The sequence below is a fragment of the Dasypus novemcinctus genome, chromosome 16 (assembly GCF_030445035.2).
Source record: "Dasypus novemcinctus isolate mDasNov1 chromosome 16, mDasNov1.1.hap2, whole genome shotgun sequence".
Lineage (NCBI taxonomy): Eukaryota > Metazoa > Chordata > Mammalia > Cingulata > Dasypodidae > Dasypus > Dasypus novemcinctus.
In genome coordinates, this window is record NC_080688.1 from 35635057 (window position 1) to 35656728 (window position 21672).

At 46.1% G+C, this 21672-nt stretch overlaps 1 protein-coding gene and 1 pseudogene across 5 annotated transcripts in view; both read left to right on the plus strand.

The window, feature by feature from the left end:
* ENOSF1 (enolase superfamily member 1) overlaps positions 1-21672 on the plus strand; it is a 53003-nt gene that overhangs the window by 23256 nt on the left and 8075 nt on the right. For all 5 annotated transcript variants that reach the window (XM_058277503.2, XM_058277507.2, XM_058277504.2 and 2 more), the window contains 11 exons: positions 362-388; positions 2495-2567; positions 2683-2721; positions 2818-2900; positions 3735-3769; positions 5845-5932; positions 7414-7548; positions 10443-10484; positions 11205-11334; positions 11618-11717; positions 13525-13606. In XM_058277503.2, the coding sequence (XP_058133486.1) occupies positions 362-388; positions 2495-2567; positions 2683-2721; positions 2818-2900; positions 3735-3769; positions 5845-5932; positions 7414-7548; positions 10443-10484; positions 11205-11334; positions 11618-11717; positions 13525-13606 (834 nt within the window). The remainder of the gene's footprint in view (positions 1-361; positions 389-2494; positions 2568-2682; positions 2722-2817; positions 2901-3734; positions 3770-5844; positions 5933-7413; positions 7549-10442; positions 10485-11204; positions 11335-11617; positions 11718-13524; positions 13607-21672) is intronic.
* LOC139436675 (ubiquilin-4 pseudogene) lies at positions 14366-21344 on the plus strand (annotated as a pseudogene).

The following is a 21672-nucleotide window of genomic DNA, read 5'->3' on the forward strand; positions in this document are numbered from 1 at the left end:
TTAAGATGCAGCAGAGGCGCAGTCGGCATTGGGCAGGGGGGTGGGGGTTGACATTGGTCTGATGAAGGGAGTTTGCTACTAGTGCATTTACTGTCAGAAAGAATGGGCAGGAGTAGATGTAGCTCAAGTAGTTGAGCACCTGCTTCCTGTGTATGAGGTCCCAGGTTCGATCCCTAGTACCTCCTAAAAAGCAAAGAAATGAAAAAATTCAACTCTTATTGGAAGGCAGATGTACCTCAGTGGTTGAATGCCGGCTCCCCTTGTACGAGATCCTGGGTTTAATCTCCATACCTCCTAAAATAAACAAGCAAATGGACATTTTACACGTGTGCTTTACAGTTGTTTTCTTTTTTTCTTCAAGCCTCTGTGGAAGCTACTTGTTGATATGGTAAGAAAATTCTTTAATTTTAGAATTGTTTCTGTAAATGAAATGAATTGCTTGTTTTTTGGTGATCAGAGTAAACACATTTCAGGACTGTCTGTTGATCACTGTAGTGATGACAAAGTAAAACATGGGTAAAATATAATATTGTTTTCCTGATATTGGAAGCAACGAGTAGTTGGGCTGCTTCAGGCAAGTGGTACAAGGGTGTTTGAGCTGGCTCCCCACTGTGGGTCTACACACAGAATGTAAATTCTCTGAGCCTCTAATCTATGGAAAGGGGATAATTGTAGCTTAAAGACCAAAGGAAAAAAGTGCTTCACAAGCTCACAAGATATTATTAAGATAATATCCAGTCCCTTTGACTCCAAAAGCAAATGACGGAAGATCAGACTATTGTGGTCTCCCTCTGTATAATTCTAGCAGGGAAGGAGCTAAGTGCTTAATTCTAGAGTTAGTCACTTGCTGTTTTCTTTCTCTACCTATTTAGAGCAGGGATGATCAGCTGGCTGGTGAGGAGGAAAAAGCTAGGGGCAAGTTAGAAAGGGGAGTGAAATTCAGCTCTAGGCAGACCTGGCTTTGAATCCTGGCTTCACCACCTATTAGCTGAGTGACCTCAAGCATGTTACTTAACCACTCTGAACTTCATCATCCTCATGGCAGTTCCTTGGATGATTGCTGAAAATCTGGGGCTCAGGAGATGGAGGCACTCATTTATTATTTGGCACTAAAATTAAAGAAAAAGAACAACATGCATGACCTTGAAAACTGTTGGGCTAGGAGACTTGGTTTCTCCTCTGAGGAAAACAGTGATAGAACATCACACACTGTCTCTGGCATGGTTGAGCGTGGTAGGGGGAGGAATCATCTGAAGGTGAAGGGCGTGGACCTCTTGAGCCACCTTCCAGGCTGAGGATGAACTTTTCATAGGGCCTTAGGAGGCAGCCACCAAAACCAAATGATCTGTGGGCCTCTGGGAAGGGGCCTGAAATCCTACCTGTGGGCTTTTCATTTTGGGGGATTCTATTCTATTCTACTGTCTATACTTTTACAAGAAGCAGAATCTCAGGGTTGAAAGAGATTTTCACCAGTCATATCAGAGTCTTAAACTTGTCATATTACAACTGAGTAACTGGTGCCCTTCCAGTTGACTGTTGGTTGGGGTGGAGAGAGGTCTCAGCCGGCCCAGCAGATTCCCAGGGCTTATGTAGAAAGGAGAGAGGGTGTGGAGGGTCATGATTCATGGTGAGTCAGCCAACATTTCTCAAGCTCTTGCTGGGCCCTCTCACACTGAATCCCACTCCAGGAGTCCATGGAAAGATTTCAGGGCATCAGGGCTTGAACTGGAAAAAAATCAACCTATTATCTTTATTTTCTCAGACCTCTAACTGAAATCCAGCATTTCCTTCACTTATGAATATATGCAATAAATTACAGTAGTATTCATTTCATATCACATTACAATTACTGCATATCTCGAAAAATCACACTCATCCATACTTGAAAATGATGGTGATTGTTAGACCCAAACTATCTGCCGCTACATTCTGAGAAAGGGCCTGTGGTTTTCACCTGACTGGCAAAGGGGTCCATGGAACAAAAAAGGTTAAGAATCCCTGCCTTAGAGGAAATTGCCCGGGGCCGTGCAACTAATACGAGGCAGGCCAGGGAGTGACCCTGGGTGACCCAACTGAGACCAGCCTTCTCTCATCTCCAGCTGAGCGACTGTGGCACCTCATCTTCCCTGCAGGAGGGACCTGGCATGTGAACAGGGGACACCAGGCACCCATATGTTCTTTTAGCCCCGTCAGGTTTGCCTGGAGCCCAGCCGCCCTTCTGGAGATGACCCTAGTTGGAATGGTTGGAGCCTGGGTCTGGAGAGATGGGGAGGAAGCGGGGGTCAGAGTGTGAGAGTCTGAGGACTTCATCAGGAGATACCATGTGCCACCACGGGAGTGTACACTGAGGAGTGACACAATCAGACAATTAACCCAAGTCCCAAAGGGCTTTCCCGGAAAGCATAAGCCCCATTTATCAGTGTAAGCAAATTCTTAGAGACATAATCGGCTTGTGGATTGATTAGGCCCTTTTCTCCTCCTGTCACGCTTCCAGGATCCCAAGACACTGCTGTCCTGCATAGATTTCAGGTACATCACGGACGTCTTGACTGAGGAGGAGGCCTATGGTGAGTCAGGCTTAAGAAATGGTTCAGGAGGCTTTTTGGTGTATTCAGAAGTGTAATCGGAGTTGCTGTAGGCTTTGCTGTTCTGAAAGTGAGTGACGCTTTTTATTTTTTCCAGAAATACTACGGAAAGGCCGAGTTGGTAACAAGGAAAGAGGTAGGGCAAGGGGCGAGAAATGAATGAATGAATGAATGGATGAATGGATGGATGTCCCTAGAAAATGCCAACTGTTGACAAATGTTGTTTTCCCAGAGGAGCAAATGCTGGCTGAGGGTTACCCTGCCTATACCACGTCGTGCGCCTGGCTGGGGTACTCGGACCACATGCTGAAGCAGGTTGGCACTTGATCCTGATTTTGTAGAAAGGCTTTTTTATATTCCAGGCCTTCTGGAATGAATTTAATACTGTCTTGTTAGCCTTTCTAAATCAGTTTGGATCCCAGACTCAGTCTGAAAGTCCTCATACATAAGCACAAATAAAACCGTTGAAATTGTGGGCACAGGGACTCCATACCCCAGGATTCCCAGCTCGGGCACTGGCATCCGACAACCCAGGGTCGGCAGCACTGTAACACTGTGCACACTGCTTTAGCTATGCTAAGCCTCAGTTTCCTCACTGTGACATAGAGGAGTAATACCATTCTCACAGGATGGTTTTGAGACTAAGATAAGTTCTGTCAGTATTGTAATGCTCAGAGCCCAAGGATGGCATTGCATGCAATCTGTACATTGTTGATTTGTTCCCCTTTCACATTATACTGTACAGTACACATTAGAACCGAGAGGAAAAAGAGAGAGAGACAGAGAGAAGGGGGTGGGGGGAGAGACTGGCTTCTGCTTGTTACTCTTACATCCATCCTTGGTTCTCCGGAGGCCAAAGAATGTCCTAGCTTTAAGATGATGGCTGTTAACACTGTAGTCCCAGGAATGGTGTGACAATTAAAGAAATAGTTTCCATAGAGATGAGGAAAGGAAGTTACCCTAAAAGTATAAAGAGTTACGCTTTGTTGGCTAAGCGGTCTCTTCTCTGATTTCAACAATCCATGCTTGTTCTTCTGGCTTATGCTACAACCATAACGTTTGTTAGACCCAGTTAGAAATAATTTATATACTCATCAGACCCAGGGGAGCCCTCCAGTGCGTGATGGTGATATGTTTCTTTCCCCACAGCTCTGCGCTGAGGCACTCAAGGATGGCTGGACAAGGTACCTTTGTTGTGTGATAATGGATTTGACTCTCCCAGTTGACAGCATGAGACATTCATAAGAAGAGAGGAGCCAAGGATTAAAATGCACCCGCAATGCCAGAAGCAGTCTAACATGTAGGGCCACATCTGAGAAGTTTCTAAATCTAAGGGCTTTTTCTCTGAAGACAGGATGAGTACTGCTCCAAGTCCTAGAAATGTCAGAGTTGAAATTGACTTTGGAGATGATCCCACCTAGAATAGAAACCCATTCTTTACTATCAATAACGAGCATTGATACAGCTTCTCCTTGAACACCCCCAGTGGCAGCAAGCTTAACTTGGGAAGGCGCTTTTCCATTGTTTGAATGCCCCAGGTGTTAGTAGGGTCTTCAATAGTGTGAACTTTTTGCTGCTCTGTAACCTTCAGCTACTGGTCCAAGTTCATCTCCATGGAGCCTACTCCTCTCTCTTCCATTTGGATGTCAACCCTTTTCCTTTCCCCAGGCCGTCTCTTTAGTACACTGCAGCCATCAGCATTTCTCTCTTCTGTCTCAAGTGCCTCAATTATGAACCCCTGAACATCCTAAGATCTTTCTCTAGACAGCCTGTGGTTGCCATGGCCTGGAGTCATGCCTGGTACTCCTGAGGCAGTGCAGGGTGCAGGAAGGCCACTGGCTCCCTTGGGCTAGTCACCCTGGTGCAAGGTTGCACTCTCTACCTGTGATAGGGCGCCAGGTTTCCCCCATGGCTTGCGGTCCCTCTGGATATTGAGCTTCCTGATACTCAGTGTGGAGCAGGACCACCAGCATCACCTGGGGGCTGGTTAGAAATGCAGAATTGCAGGTCTGGACACTGCTGGATGGGAATAAGTTTGACAGGCAGGGGTTCTTTTTGGGATTTTGGCTAAAGGGAGTTGGGGAGTGAGAACCTGAAGGTGGCGGCCTGCAGCAGTATCTTTCGGCTTTGGAATGTGATCGATTTGGATTCAAACTGGCAAGTACTAGCTAGGTGACCTTGGGCAAATTGCCCAGCCTCTCTAAGCGTCATTTTTCATCTATAAAATGGAAAATAATATTAATTCAAGATCAAATAAGTTGCCAGCCCTGAATGGACCAGCAGGATGCGGAATTCGTGGTAGGTGCTCAGTAAGTGCTGGCTTCCTTCTCCTGCCACAGACCCAGGGAGAGGTAGAGCAGGCACATCCTAAAAGGGAAGGATGAGATTTCCCACTCATGGCCCGTGCTCTCTCTGAATGTACAGACCTTCTGTCGAAACTCTTACCTGATCTTAGTGGTTTCAGTGATGACCGCAGGGAAGAGAGCAGCAGTAGGTGCTGTGCATGCTGCCTGCACTGAGCTAGGTGCTTGTAAGCAGAGGTTGGCCTCAGAAAAGCATAGGGGAGACCTCAGCCATCCCCCTGCACCTCAGTGGGTGCAGGGCAGAGGGGCTGCTGCCCACTGAAAAACAGGCACAGCTGAGACATGGGCACAACTTCACGGTATGGTTGGGCATCAGCATCGATTAAGGGCACTCCCTGCACGCTGCCACTGCTGCCCTGTAGTTCTGTGGCCTCTGGCATGTCACTTACCCTCCCTGAGCCTCAGACCCTCGTGCCACGGGGAACGGAATATCTCTGTGGCCCACCTCTCACCAAGTTAAGGGGAAGCACCCCTTGTGAAGGGCTAAGCAAAATAAGTATTTTTTTAAAAATAAGTAATACTTTCAGATTAGGGTTCAATCAGAAGGTCCACTTGGTCCCCCTTCCCAGTCCTCTTCAGTTCTGATTGTGGCCTTTGTGCCTGTAATCTCTTTTCATGACACAACAGAAATTCATTAATGTTGCTAGAGACCTAACTTCCTCTCCAGGGATTTAACTTCCGGTCAGCAGGGAAAAGAGGCATTGTCCTGATATGGAGACACAGTTCGTACGTTGACTCTCAAAGTGACTTGCCTGAAAGCGACTGAGAAAGATTGCCAGAATGTATGGAAAATATGATCTGTGAATTACTGCCAGAGATGGTCACTGCTACAGAAAATCCAGGTGTCTGCCAAGGCAGGGGACAGAGCTAAACTGCCCAGCCATGTTTACTTACAGGTTTAAAGTGAAGGTCGGTGCTGACCTCCAGGATGACGTCCGGAGATGTCGCCTGATCCGAGACATGATTGGACCTGAGAACACTTTGGTAAACAGGCTCTCAGACCACTGCGAAATAAGCGCCTTGCACAAAACTTTTATTCAGGGCCCAATGCAATATATTTCAAGTAAGGATTGAAAAGTATTGGGAGTGGGTGTAGATCAGTTGGTTGAGTGTCTGCTTCCCATGTATGAGGTCCCGGGTTCAGCCCCTGGTGCCTCCTAAAAAAAGTAAACACCAGTGTGCTGAAATTAAAAAAAAAAAACAGATTTTACAATTTTATTTCAGAGGAAGTAGAACTCTGTGGGCTTTGCAGAAGAAAAAACACTGAGAGGATGGTCATTTTTAATATTTTTATTTTGCAGAAATAGTTAAATAAGATCTGGAGTTGGGATCTTTCCTTCTTGCTAATAAGGATGCACCTGAGCAAACATGAGTTTTCTGTCATGTTGCATCATTTAACCCACCTTCTTAATAAATGCTCCCTAGCAGCTCATCAGGAAGGTGGGTTTCAGGGCGCCGTTGTTGAAGAAAGCTTACATGGGAACTTTGCATGAGATAAATGGAAGAATAAGTTATTCCTGAGGGTGTATTTTTATAAAACATTTCTCATTATGTGTGAAACATTTTCATAAAACAAAGTCCCAATATGATTTTTTAAATTAAGTTTTAGAGGCCTATTTTATAATTGAAGTTAAAAGTTTGGAGTCCTTGACAAAGGATCAGAAGTCCCATTACTTATAGATGAAGTGATAATGCTATTTTCATGGTATGAGGTCACCCTCATCCAAATAATTTATGATAAAAATTGACTGAGTGTTCCATCCTCTGGGTCTCTCAGCATCCGTGAGGGAGGGCTTACCACTTAGCATGTCTACTAGTGGTGGCTGCATACTCTATATGCAGTAAGGTCGGGGAGAGTGAGGCCATCTCCTCATCTCTTGTCCTCCCAGGACCTGGCTTCTGGGTAGGATAGCTCAGTGCAAAGAGCAGGGGCCTGGGCTGAAAGAGGCCTGGACTGAGCCCACCCTTAACTTGGCTTTTTGTCCTTGGGCAAGTTATTTCTCCGCATGTCAGTTTTCTTGTTGGTAAAATGGGTTAATATGAACTTGGGTTATTATAGATATCAAATAAAATCCATAAAATGCTGAGTGGAGCAGGTGCTTAATTAATGGTCAAGCTTGGGTTTTTTATTATGCTGTACACATAATAAATATGTGAATTGAAATCAGCGTTGCTGCATAATGATTCAGAATGTGATCAAATGATGCCCACGGACAGAACAAATAGTTATACTAATTTTCAAGACAAATTAATGCAGGTGGCATCTAAACGAAGATTGGGCCAGAGCTCCAGGGCCACCAAGCACCTCATGGGCCCAATCCTAGGGCTTTTCCAGAGATGACAGAAGCTCAGTTAAACAATTTGCATCTCCTCCAAAACCAGTACCTGGAGCCAAAATTTCCTCCCCGGGAGTCTTGTCAGCACAGAGCACACCCATTGTGAGGGGTTTCTCTCTCCCCCCCAAGATGCTGGACGCCAACCAGCGCTGGGATGTGCCTGAAGCAGTGGAGTGGACGCAAAAGCTGGCCACGTTCAAGCCCCTGTGGATCGAGGAGCCAACCTCTCCTGATGACATTCTTGGACATGCCGCTATTGCCAAGGTAAAAAGAAACCAATGTGGTTTGTTTGATTTTCCAGGGTGATCATGACAGATACTAAATTTCCTTTGCTTATTCCCATTTGCTTTTCCTGATGACGTAGCTGAAGTAATTGTGACTCATAGTGAATACTGGAATATTAAACCCGCCATTCTTTTAATCACTTCAGCTTATTCACTGCATTCCTTTTTTTTTTTTTTTAAAGGGGGTACTGGGGATTGAGATATTTCTGTATACCATACGATCTATCCAAAGTCTATAACCAATGGCTGTTAGTATAATCACAATGTTTGTGCATTCATCACCACAAAAAGTTTTAGAACAGTTTTCTTTACTCCAAAAAGAAAAACTCCACATCCCTTGGTACTGGGGATTGAACCCAGGACTTCTTATATGGGAAGCAGGTGCTCAACCACTGAGCTACATCCATACCTATTTATTTTAAAGAAAGTAAATTGCTAAAAGCTGAAAGGCCACTACCAATCCAGAGGTTCCTGTACTTCGTAAATACAGGCATGGTTTCCGTATTTTGTAAGAATAGAAACGTGACTGATGTTGGAGATATTTTATTCACTGAGAACAAAACAAAAACTAGAGATTCCTCTAGATGACTCATCAGAAAAGGTTTGCTTAGCTCATGTCAAGGCTGGGCTTTCCTAAGAGAAGACTGCCTGTCAGTTTCCTGGGGAAACAGCACCTCTCTGGTTGGCGCCATTGGTTGGCAGCCTGCCTCACTCCCTTTCAGGTTCGGGAAAAACCTGTTATGTCAGAACATCTAGGAAATATCCTATCCCTCCAGGAGACTCCCATTCGCCCAGTTTACAGCACTCACTGATAGGCCAAGCCGAATGCCAGCTGGTTAACCTATAAGGAGAGTTCCATGTTTTTCTCTCCCCTGACCAAAGCAAGTTCTGTGGGAGGCCATATTAAACCAAAGACTGCTTCATGAGTGAGCGGCAGAAGTGAGTTAGGAGATTTGAATGTGTGATGGCACTGGCCTACACTGGCCCTGTGCCCCCGACTCCACAGTGAGGTAGAACAGTTTCTGGGCCCAGCCGCGTTCAGCCTTAAGCCTCATCACTCCCTCTAGACACTGACTTCACTTCCACAGAGCACCTACAGCCGTCTTTATTTAATAAAACTGATGCCTTCCAAGGAAGAGCTCTGAACTGAGACTAGTGAGAGGCTGTGGTTAGGCATTTTCCCTGAGTCACTTTCCTTTCTTCCTTGGGGTTCTGGAAGGGTGGCCGCACCCTTTGGAATGCCAGCTTGCTCAAGAGGTGGGTAGACCTCTGCCCACCAGAAGCCACCCCTCGGAAGCTCTTTTGGGCTTAAACCTTCCAGGGCATTTACATGGGGGAGGCCACCCCCTCACGGGGCGTCAGGGAAGGGAGGCAGGAGCTGAGGCACGAGCAGCTACAGGGACTGCAGGGCCGGTGGAGACATCTGCCAGGTGCGGGCCTGGAGAGGAGGACCGGCAGGGAAAGGAAGGGGTGCAGGGCCAGAAACATGGGCTTACAGGTCAGAAAGAAGGGAATGCGGGAGAGCAGGGTGTGCAGGGCCCAATTCTGGGGTCCATCCGTTCAGAAGATGCAGTCTCGTGGATTGAGCCGCTGCAGGCTCTTGAGTGAGAGAATGACGAAGTGAAATCTGTGATTAAAGACGACGTGTCAGATAGCAACATGGGGAATAGACTGGGATGGGTGAGGGACGGGCTGAGAGAATGCAGAAGCAGGGGTCGGAGCCAGGAGGCGTTCCCAGTAATCCACATGTGACAGGGGGCACAGAATAGAGCAAACCCAAGAAATACTTAAACGGAACTAAAATTTGGTACCTATTCTGTGCCAAAAACATCTATGCTTTAAGATGGTATAATGAGTAAGTCAAGAGAAATGGCTTTTCTGTCTTCCCTCAACCTTTTGCCCCCTCTCCTTTCCTTTGAGATAAAGAACCAAACATAGGTGAATTAGAACTTTAAGGAAGCATGACAGTTTACCCTAGATGATGCTCGAGTCCCAACCTAACTGCCAACCAGAGGTGCTGAGTGACTTGCCCAAGTCCTCACCTCTGGTCGGAGGCAAGGCAAGGATGGAACATGGAGACACTGGACCCCTTGAGCAAGGCTTTGCTGCTGGGAAGTGAGCTTAGTCTTGGGGTTCAGATCCCCTCTTTGGCCTCTGCAGTTGGCCTGGCACTCCAGTGCTCCCTCTCCAGCTTCGTGACTCAGGGAAGTTACCAACCCCGTTGGCCCCATCTGTCTGATGGAGACAATCATGTCTCCTCCCCCAGTGAGTTATTATGAGGAATAATTTAAATCAGTGCTTTGCACAGCACCTGACAGGCAGGAAGAACTCAGGGCATGTTAGCGATTAGTGCCGTAGGTAGAGTTACCCTGGGAGAGAAAACCAGGGAGAGACCAAAGATGCTGGAGAACGACAGGGGAGCCTCCGAGTGGAGGCTGGAGGGCACGTGCAAGGTGAGGGTTGACTTTGGAGGGCAGTGGAGAGGACAGCAAGGGCAGCCGTGTTGGGCTAAGGTGGTGGGTCCAGCACATGCGGACTCCACGACTACTGGCCTCAGCTTGACCCGTAAAGTGGGACTTAAGGTCACTAATGAGAGGCTTCTAGAATAACCACGGGCAGGTGCCGAGGGAACTCGGCAGAGCCAGGAAAGAGCCGAGGGCAGCCTACGCACAAATGGCTGCTTCTCCCTCTGCAAATCCACGCAGCCTTCTGTGTGTACACACAGCCCCCTTCTGCTATTCTTAAAACCCAAAGGTTTCCTTCAGATGTTTCGACAGCAGGGACGTTTCCTTCTTCAGCTATAAATATTTTTAAACATCGGGAGTTCCAGTTCAAAAACAGAAAAATAACACAAAGCTGCCTTACGTTTTATAGGCCTTGGCCCCGCTAGGAATCGGTGTTGCCACAGGAGAACAGGTAAGTGGGTGTGCTCGGTAGAGAACTCACAGGAGCCTCCGGCCCACTGTGCTGATTTCGGAGGTTTTTCTAACTGGAAATTGGATCATTTTACAGTACCTCATTAGGGCCTGGGGTCAGATCTAGTGAAAAGTTTGTGGGTTTTTCCATGATTCATACAACAAAAGTCAATTATCTGTTCAAAGTGTCTAATCAGAATTTAAAAGCAGCAATTTAAAGTTGCTGTTGCAAGGAGGGAAGACACACTGTCTGGTTTTAAGAAAGTCGGCTTCCAAAGTGAATAAACATCACAGCGTTCACTTTCTGTGCTTATAAACTAAGCATGCGTGCCTGCCAAAATGTGCCGTAGTCAGCCCACGGAACAGAGCAGTGTGAAGGAAGAATTCTCAGTTTTCCCCAGAAAAAGGAGCAGCAGCACTGCTTGGCCACCTGCTCAGTGCTTTCTGCCTATTTCATCCTGATGCTTCTCCACATCTTCACTTGCCAGTAGATAAGCCAGTGAGTGTTAAACAAATGGAGAGCAAGCCTGACTTTGTGTGACTTTTATGTGATTCCCTCTCTTAAACTGGTAGATTTGTAAATAGCCTCCAGGCTTCCTGTAGGCCTAGGGGGTGCCCTGATGAGTAATGATTAGCTTGGAATTGCCAAATGGCCAGGTTTAGTGATCCTGAAGGCCAAGGCTGGCCCTAATGTTGGTTTTCTTTCTAATTCTATTTCCAGTGCCACAATAGAGTGATATTTAAGCAACTCCTACAGGCTAAAGCCCTGCAGTTTCTCCAGATTGACAGCTGCAGACTGGGAAGTGTCAATGAAAACCTCTCAGTGTTATTGATGGCCAAAAAGTTTGAAAGTAAGGGCCCTGCAAGCTGCAAACCCAAACCTCCATTTCCCCTCACAGCAGACACCTGTGATTCCTTCATGCTCTTTTCAGTTCACACAAGTCTGTACTTTGTCAGTTTGGTTTATTTTCTCACTTTTTAAGGCTTAGTCATGAAATCATTGAGTTCCCATCCTAGGATTTCCTTCTGAGTATTGATGATTTCTTCACTCACACAACAGAAATTCCACAGGCTTTCACCGCAGCCTTTTCCTGACCTGCTTTTGGATTAAATGGAAATCTCTCTTCATTTTAGTTCCTGTCTGCCCCCATGCTGGTGGAGTTGGCCTCTGTGAGCTGGTGCAGCACTTGATTCTATTTGACTACATATCAGTCTCTGCAAGCCTTCAAAACAGGTTGGAAATGTGGCATTTGCCAAGAATACTTTCTGCTGAAATAGTATCCTGTGAAGTGTACCAGATATTTAAAATTCTGCTGTCATGACCAAGAGACTATGAACCCTGCCCATTGGCACATCCTATAGCTCAAAGGCCAAACTGGTTTTGCTTCCATTTCCTCACATGGGGAAGTAACAATGGACAGCCACCAAGAGGTTCTCAGTAGCTGAATCGTTTTGTTTTGTAGCACTTTGGGAGGTGGAACCAGGTGAAAGTCAGAACTCCTCTCAAAGTAGCTCCCATTTCTTTCTGAAGTGCTGCTTTCATCATTTACATTCTCTGCTTATGTTGAATCTCCTCTTCCTGACACTGGAGTCATCCGTGACCTGGCCACATTTTTATTTGGTGCCATCTTATTTCTCACTATGCTGTGGTTGAGCTTCCTCTTTCAATTAGGAAAGTCTCCATCTAGTTGCCTGCACGTATATGACTCCACTTAGGATGCTTTTCTCTCCTCCTGGCATTTTGCGGTATCATAGGAAGATTGCTTGAAGCATGTAGTGAATGCATGCAAACACGCGTGGACAAGGTAACACCAGATTCAGGGTGGCAGCCGAGAAAGGGGATGTCAGGGCATACAGCAGCCTTCAATTATAATTGTAATGGCTTCCTTCTCAATCAGGAGAGTAGAGCCCTACTGCTTTTTAGTATGCCTAAAATAGCTTATATTAAAGTAGAAATAAGGAAACTAGGGCTTGAGGCCTGGAGCTGCTGCTGGTTAGATCTCACACATGTCTGAACCTCAGTTGTATACCATCAAGTTGGGACAGGATATTTTTTTCTTTTCCCTCCTAATTATTACTCTCTGATTCTATAATGAAAACAAAACATTCCTCAGTGATTCTGCTTTTGCCCCCTCTCATTCCCATTCCTACTTTCAGGACTAACATGTGGGATGGGGTTTCACCAACCTTGATAAGAAATGAGTCACCCTCTGCCTGGGTGTGCTGGGTTCCTGGTGCCTCAGCCAGCCTCTGAGTGGATGCGAGTGCCTCAAGCCCACCACTTAGGGACACACCAAACAAGGGAAGGAGCCACCATGAGCTAGCACACCCCAGCACCTTGGCTTTGTGGTTCTCTTGGTGTGGAATACCCCTTCCCCACTTTGTCCAAGTCCACTGTCCTCTCCCACTCAACTAATTCTTCACCCGGAGTCTGTGCCTTAGAGGTGACATACAGCACATAGTACAGTTGACGGAGGTCTGTGTCTTTAGTTGACCATGAGTACATCTCTTGCCAGGCCTTTGTGTATCCCTGCACTTGGCACACTGCCTACACATCATCACAGCTGCGCATCTACAGATTCCTAAAGGCAGGCAGCCAAGTCAGGTGACTGACACGAGGGCACACCTGGAAAGTGGCTGACAAGAGAATTTGAACACAGATGGGTTTGATTCTAAAACCTGTGCTCTTAATCTAGGTTATTTGTGAGGCTGGAAGGATGAAGTGATTTTAGTCTATTCACCCAACATTTTGCCAGATGCACCCAAATAATCCCTGATATGTAAGATAATGCCCTCTGTGGTCATGACCTTTAGAGTTAAAGAGGACTTTGTGGTCCATTTCACGTAAGCTCCCCCACCCCCACATTGCTTTATTTTATAGATAAAAAGAACCTGAGGCAGAGAGGTTGAGGGGTTTACATAGAAAAACACACATATCACAGCTAAGTCTTGGTGGCATCTACTACTGCTCCATGTTTCCCGCTTCTGCTTTCAGGACCGCGAGATGTTTCAATTTCAGGTATCTGATTCTTTCCTCCTAGGATGTGTGAGTATGTCGACCACCTCCATGAACACTTTGAGTATCCTGTAACCATCAAGAAAGCTGCTTACATGCCTCCAAAGGTAAGCTGTGGCCTGGGAGGCCCCATGAAGGAAGCATCACCAGCTATTACTATACATGTTCTCATGAACTAATACTATGAAACAGAGCTTTGGACTCCTTAGAGGTTATTTTCAATATCTAGAATTGATATTTAATTACTCAATGTCAAACTCCTACAGTCTGGGGGTCAGGACTTGGAGGTTAGTGTTTCCTGGATACCATTTACCAAATTAGAGACCCAAAAGGTTTTGGCTGCATTTGTTTTATGTGGGCCTCATCAGGTTTAAGAGATAATGGCTTTTCCCACCCTACCAAGATGGCAGCATTTCCCCACAGAATCTTTGAACAACTAGCAAAAACTGGAAGAGCCATCTTCCTCAAAGCTCTGGAAAATAAAGGGTTACCGTCAAGAAAAAGATAACTTAAAAATAATAGGAAAAGCTTGTGGTTAGCGCTGGGGTTGGTGTGTGCTCACGGGGCTTGAGTCTCCGTACTGCCGACTAGGCCCTGAGCCTCAGCGGAGTTGCAGTACCTGCTCTCCAGTTCATTGGACTTGCCCAGGTCAGCTGATGGGGAGGTGGTGATGGTTGGCCACCGTGTGGGGGAGCCGAGGGAGTCTGCAGCTGCGGGTGGGAGGGTTCCATGTGTTATCCAGGCCCCCTCTCGATTTGGAGGTGGAGTGGGTGTCGCCATCCCCGGGGTCCTCAGGATGGAGGAGTGGAGTGTGGGTTGGAGTGGACTTACTGATGTTCTGCTGTGGGATTGTTGTGACTCTAGCAATGGAGAAGGTTGTGTCTGTCCTTGGTCTGGAGACTGTGGCTGTAGGAGTTGCTGGGGGCAGGGAGAGGGAAGGAGGTGTGGTGTTGGGGCATTTTTGGGACTTGGCATTGTCAGATGCAGGGCATTGTATGTCCTGCCGTGGCCTGCTGGGTGGACTGGGAGAGAGTGTGGATTACGGCATAGACTGTGGCCCATGCTGTGTGGCAGCGCTCCAGGGTGTGCTCATCAAGTGCAGTGAATGTACCATATTCACAAGGGGCGTTGTTGCTGTGGGAGGGGTGGGGGGTGGATGGGTATGTGGGAACCTCTTGTATTTTTTGTTGTGGCATTTTGTGTGATTTGTGTATCTTTAGGGGGGAAAAGATAATAAAAATTAAAAAAACAAAAATAATAGGAAGAGCTTATGGTGTGCTTGCTGGCCTTTTGCTCAACCCCTCCTTCGTTCAGTGAGGAGCCAGCCTGTTCTGTCAATGTGAGTCCTTGGCTCCAAATGCAGCAAGTAACCCCTGTGTGCATAATGAGGTGCAAGGACATCTGTGCCAGACTATCTGATGGCAGCAGGAAGGACTGAACCAGGACATTCTTCTCTGGCTTTCCCTTTCAGAACCTGCCATGATGGCAGAAGCATCTTGAGGACAGCTAAATAAGTGTAAGACTGATTTCAGACATAAATTAAAACTCCAGGACCTAAAAGACTATTTCAGAGAGAGAAGGAGGCAGTTTGGATCCCTGAAAACTGGGGAATTCCTAAGGCCATGAGCATATGCTGAGGAAAAAACCCATGCTCAGAAAAGTCCTGAAAAGAGCCCTTGCTTTCACCTCAGGCTGGTCTCCAGGTTCACTGGTAGGAAGGCTAAGCATTAAGAGAGAGCACCAGCCAAACAAAGAGCCAATTTTAAAGAGTGTGAAAAGTATTTTGTTTGTTTTTATTAGCTCCTAACATACAAGGAAATCTGTAGTATCACTAGCTGAATATTAATTTAAGGAACACACAGCTTAGGGATTAAATTACAGAGCTAACATTAAAATATTAAAATGTACGGTGTCTAAACAAAAGATTACAAGGCAAAATAACAGGAAAATGATGGCTCATTCAAAGGAACAAGATAAAACTTCAGAAGCTACCAACAAAGAGGAATGGACATTGGCTATACCAGGCAAAGGCTTTTAAAAAGTGTTTTAAATATGATAAAAAAGCTAAAGGAAAATATAAAGAATTAAAAGATATCAGGAATACACTATATGAACAAAATGATAACTTCAGCAAAGAGAAATTATAAAAAGGAACCAAACAAACAGAGACAACCAGCAAGATGATGGCAAAGTAAGGAGCTCCTAGAGTCAGCTCCTGCTACAGGGCAGTTAGTAAACACCCAGAGCTCTCTGGAGCTATCTGAAGCACGAGTTTGGGGGCTCTAGGAAACCAGAAGAGCATCCTGCGACAGACTTGAAGGAATGGAAGGAGGAGACTGCCCATCTGCAGAGAAGACTTGTAAGTAGAGTGCTACACACCACAGAGGACAGTACCCATCCTCCACTGGAGGCACAAGCCACCTTGGGAGCTGTTCCACAGCTGGAATTGAAAGCTCCACTTCCCAAAAATGGCGGGAGGAAGAGACGGTTGTGTACCAACTTTAGCTACTCATGAGTAAATTCACCCTAAGAACAGCTAAAGTTTAAGCCTGTCCAAGCCAAAAAGAGGCCAGTAGCTGCCATTTAAGTTGGCACCTGGCACAAGGGGAAGTGAGACAGAATGAAAATCACAGTGTTGGTAGGGACTGGCTTCTTTCCATCCAGATAAGATCGCAGCTCTAGCCTAGGCCTGAGCCCCACCTCTGGCAGGGAGAAAGCTGGGGGACCTGTACCAGCCTCTCCAGGAAATTACCAGCCAAGCCATGGAGGCCAGTGATTATCCTACTCTGGTAGTGCAAGCTGCCCCAGGAGCTATTCTGTGGCTGGAATTGGAAGATCCATTTTCCAGAAAGAGAGGAGGAGGAAATGGTTGGGCACCAATTTCAACTACTGTTTAGTAGACTCAGCTGGCTAAGGTATAACCCTAGAAACAGCTAAGCAGGTGTGAATCTGTCCAAGTGGGAAAGAGGACGTGGCCACCATTTTGACTCTGCCCCCAGCATGAGTGGAAGCCGGGCTGACCAAAAGTCAAAGTGATGGTAGAAACTGGTTTCTTTCACCCAGACCAGCTTGCAGCTGGAGGCTAGGCTGCAGCCCTAGGCTAGGCTTCAGCCTCCTCTGGCAGGGAGGAGGCTGGCGGGCCCTGTACCAGCCTATTCAGATAATTGCAGGTAGCTTTGGCTGGCACAGACTGAATAATCGGAAGTCTCCCAGGGCAACTGGGGTCATCTTGGACCTTCCCTGCATAGATTACTGCCCACATCTGCAACTCCATCCCTCTCCATCCCTGCCCCAGGCAGGGGAGAAAGGGGTATGTGATGCTTCATCAGTTTCTCTGGGCAACTGCAGTCTAGGCCTCTACAACTTTGATTATTCCACACAGCTGTGATTCTGTCACTACCCCTGGCAAAGGAGAAAGGTGGGAGAAGCTTCATCAGTCCCTTGGGCAATGAGGGCAGCTTGAGCCTCCACAGCTTATAGCACTAACTACATCCTTAGCTCCTACTGCACAACCTGCATGGGAGAAAGGGCAGGAAGCCCTAAACTAAAGAGAAAAACTCTAGTAAGCCAGATGCCGAGACACCAACCAAAAATTGCAATCCACACCAAGGAACAGGAAGATATGGCCCAGTTAAAGGAACAAGATAAGCCTCTAGATGATATAAAGGAGTTGAGACAGCTAATTATAGATGCTCAAACAAATCTCCTTAATAAATTCAGTGAGATGGCTAAAGAGATTAAGGATATTAAGAAGGCATTGGATGAGCCAAAGAAGAATTTCAGAGCATACATAGAAAAATAGCAGATCTTATAGGAATGAAAGGTGCAATAAATGAAATTAAAAGAAACATTGGAATCATATAATAGCACATTTGAGGAGGCAGAAGAAAGGATTGGTGAGCTTGAACAAATGGCCTCCTAAAGTGAACATACGAAAGAACAGATGAAGAAAAGAATGGAAAAAACTGAACAAGGTCTCAGGGAACTAAATGACAGCAAAAGGCATGCAAAATACATGTCATGGATGTCCCAGAAGGAGAAGAGAAGGGAAAAGGGGCAGAAGGAATATTTGGAGAAATAATGATAGAAAATTTCCCAACCCTATTGAAGGACATAGATATCCATGTCCAAGAAGCACAACATACTCCCATCCAAAAAAAAATCCAAATAGACCAACTCCAAGACACATACTTATCAGAAGGTCAAATGCCAAAGTTGGAGAATTCTGAGACCAGCAAGAGAAAAACAATGCATAACATATATGGGATACCCAGTAGGATTAAGTGCTAATTTCTCGCCAGAAACCATGGAGGCAAGAAGACAGTGGTCTGATATATTTAAGATACTACAAGAGAAAAACTTCCAGCCAAGAATCTTATATCCAGCAAGACTGCCTTTCAAAAATGAGGGTGAGATTAGAATATTCACAGATAAACAGAAACTGAGAGAATTTCTAAGCAAGAAACCAGATTTTCAGGAATACTAAAGGGTGTGCTAGAGCCTGAAAAGAAAAGACAGAAGAGAGAGGCCTGGAAGAGAGGAGTCTAGAAGTGAAGATTATATCAGTAAAAGTGTCAAAAGAGTGGTGAAAATAAAATGACAGATAGCACTCAAATAGGAGTAAATTTGACCAACGATATAAGCACTTGTATTCAGAAAACTGCAACTCAGTATTTAAAAAAAAAAATCAAAAAAATCCTAAATTAGAAAAATATTCCATACTCATGGATTGGAAGACTAAATATCATTAAGATGTCAGTTCTACTCAAATTGATATACAGATTCAATGCAATCCCAATAAAAATTCTACCAGGATTAAAAAAAAAAAATTGAAAACACGATTATCAAATTTATTTGCAATGGTAAGGGGTCCTGAATAGCCCGAAATATCATAAAAAGGAAAAGCGAACCCTCATCTCTAGACTTTAAATCATATTACCTAGCAATAGTGGTAAAAACGGCATGGCACTGGCATAAAGACAGACACATAGACCAATGGAACCAAATTGATGATTCAGAAACAGACCCTCACATGTAATGGTCAAGTGATTTTTGACTAGCCTGTCAAACCCACTCAGCTTGGGCGGAACAGTCCATTCAACAAATGGTGCTGAAAGAACTGGATATCCATACCCAAAAGAAGGAAAGAGGACCAGTATCTCACACCTTATCCAAAAATTAACTCAAAATGGATCAAAAATGTAAATATAAAAGCAGGAACCATAAAGCTGCTAGAACAAATTGTAGGAAAATATCTTCATGCCCTGGTGGTACGTGGTGGATTCTTAAAGGAGATAAAAAGACTGAGATGCACTACTGTTGTTTAATGTATAGAGAAGTTTTAATTAGCTTTACTCTAAAAGTGTGGAAATGTATAGAGTGGATGGTAACACATAGTGAGTTACAGCTATTTTATAACTGGGGATGTGGCTGAAAATGGTAGTCTAGGTATATAAATGCCCGATGACAGAATGCTAGCGAGTAATCTAGGAACTGAATAGCACAGTAAACCAAGATGTGGATGAGAATTGTGGTTGATGGTTCAGGTGCAAGAGTGTCCCTTGTGAGCTAGAGCAAATGTACATCACTACTGCAGGGTGGTGGGAATGTGGAGAAGCATGGGAAAAATACAGCTGGACTGACCTATGGACTGTGGTTAGCAGTAATAATATTCTTGCATCTATGCCAAAGATATACTGCCCCACTGTGTAATGGGGCAGTACGGAAAATGTGAGCCAAATGTATACTGTGGATGTGGTAACAATTAGATGATATATTATCTGTAACAAATGTTCCACCACAGTGTGGTGTGGTGATAGAGGGGAGTTGTTTGAGAATTCTGCACATGCACATGACTGTTTTATAAGTTTATAACTTCTGTCATAAGTAGATTTAAAAAATAATAGGGTGGGTTGGGGGAAAAACACACCAAATGTAAGATGAACATAGTTAGTAGTGAGATTCTGACAACATTCTTTCATTATTTGTAACAAACGTCTCACGACAATGCAAGGTGTTGGTGGAGAGTTTATGTTTGGGACCCTTGTATGATGTTATGCATGTTTGCTTTGTAAGTTCACAACTTTTACTATACACTTATTATTTATGCATGTTTATATATGAGTGATATTATTCAATAAATTTTTTTAAAAAGGAATCAAATACTGGAGTTGTAGTTCACAATAAGTGAAAAAACTTCCCAAGGGTGTCAACAAATTAAAGGTGGCAGAAAAAAAGAAGAAAGAAAACAGGTACCCTTCACCACGCCTGCTGCACCCACCACCCTTGCCCAGCCCTCTACCTCTGGCAGCGCCACTTCAGACACTGGCAGTGGAAGCCAGAGGAGTGGTGGAGTCCCCTCCTCAGAGGCTGGGGAGGGCCCCTCCAGTGCCCCTGCCTCCATACTCTCTGGCTTTGGGGGCATCCTGGGGCTGGGCAGCCTGGGCCTGGGCTCTGCCAACTTCATGGAGCTGCAGCAGCAGATGCAGAGACAGCTGATGTCCAATCCCAAAATGCTGTCGCAGATCATGGAGAACCCCCTGGTCCAGGACATGATGTCGAACCCTGACCTGATGTGTCACATGATTATAGCCAACCCTCAAATGCAGCAGCTGATGGAACGGAACCCCGAGATTAGCTACATGCTTATCAACCCCAAGCTCATGAGGCAGACAGTGGAGCTTGCTTGGAATCCAGCCCTGATGCAGGAGATAATACGGAACCAGGACCGGGCTCTGAGCAACCTCGAGAGCATTCCCAGAGGGTATAATGCCTTCCGCCGCATGTACACGGATGTCCAGGAGCCCATGTTCAGTGCTGCCCGGGAGCAGCTTGGCAACAATCCTTTCTCTTCCCTGGCCAGGAACTCTGACAGCTCATCCTCCCAGCCTCTGCGGACTGAGACTCAAGAGCCCCTCCCCAACCCCTGGAGCCCCTCGCACTCCACCTCCCAGGTCCCTGGGTCCAGTAGGGAGGGCACCGGAGGATCAGGGACCAGCCAGGTGCAACCGGCAGTCTCAAACCCTTTCGGGATCAATGCAGCTAGCCTGGGGTCAGGGATGTTCAACAGCCCAGAAATACAGACTCTCCTCTAGCAGATCTCTGAGAACCCCCAGCTGATGCAGAACGTGATCTCAGCCCCCTACATGCACAGCATGATGCAGACACTTGCCCAGAACCCTGACTTCACTGCTCAGATGATGGTGAATGTGCTACTCTTCACAGGAAACCCCCAGCTGCAGGAGCAGCTCCACCTGCAGCTCCCAGTTTTCCAGCAGCAGATGCAGAACCCAGAGTCACTCTCCATCCTTACCAACCCCAGTGCCATGCAGGTGCTGCTGCAGGCCCAGCAAGGATTGCAGACCTTGCAGATGGAGGCCCCAGGCTGGTACCCAGCCTGGGGTCCTTTAGGATGTCCCAGCCCACAGCCCCCTCCGCAGTCAGCAATGCTGGGTCTGCACCCGAGGCCCCCAACTCCTCGCCAGCCTCATCATCTCCAATAGGGGCTTCCAATGCGCAGCAGCAGATCATGCAACAGATGATCCAGCTTTTGGCCAGAAGTGGAAACTCACAGGTGCAGATGCCAGAAGTGAGATTTCAGCAGCAAGTGGAGCAGCTCAACTCCATGGGGTTCATCAATCGGGAGGCCAACCTGCAGGCCTTGATTGCCACAGGAGGGGACATCAACACGGCCATTGAGAGACTACTGGGCTCCCAGCTCTCCTAATCCCTTGGCCCCTGCCTTTTGCCTCTCCCCTCCCTTGGATGCCAGTGTTTGGTTCCTCTGACAGTCCCCACCCTCTGCAGCTTGTCATCCCTCTGCCTTCTCTGTTGTCCTCTCCAGGTAGCAGGGTGACTTTAGAGGCATGGGTGCCAACCTCATAGCTCTGTCGGAGAATTCTGGTTTTATATCTTTTACTGAATCTTCTCTCCTGATCCTCTTTGAGCAGGGCTATTTAAATAGTCTTCACAGTTTTCTTTGATTGGCCCTACCTGCTTCTCACACAACGACCTTTTGCAATCTCCAAACTTCTCAGTGGCAGTGCAGTTTACTGGACCAGGGTCTTCCACTGTACCACTAGGGTTTTTGTTTGTTTGTTTTAGATTTATTTTTATTTATTTCTCTCCCTTCCCCCCCCCCCCCCAGTTGTTTGCTCTCTGTGTCCATTTGCTG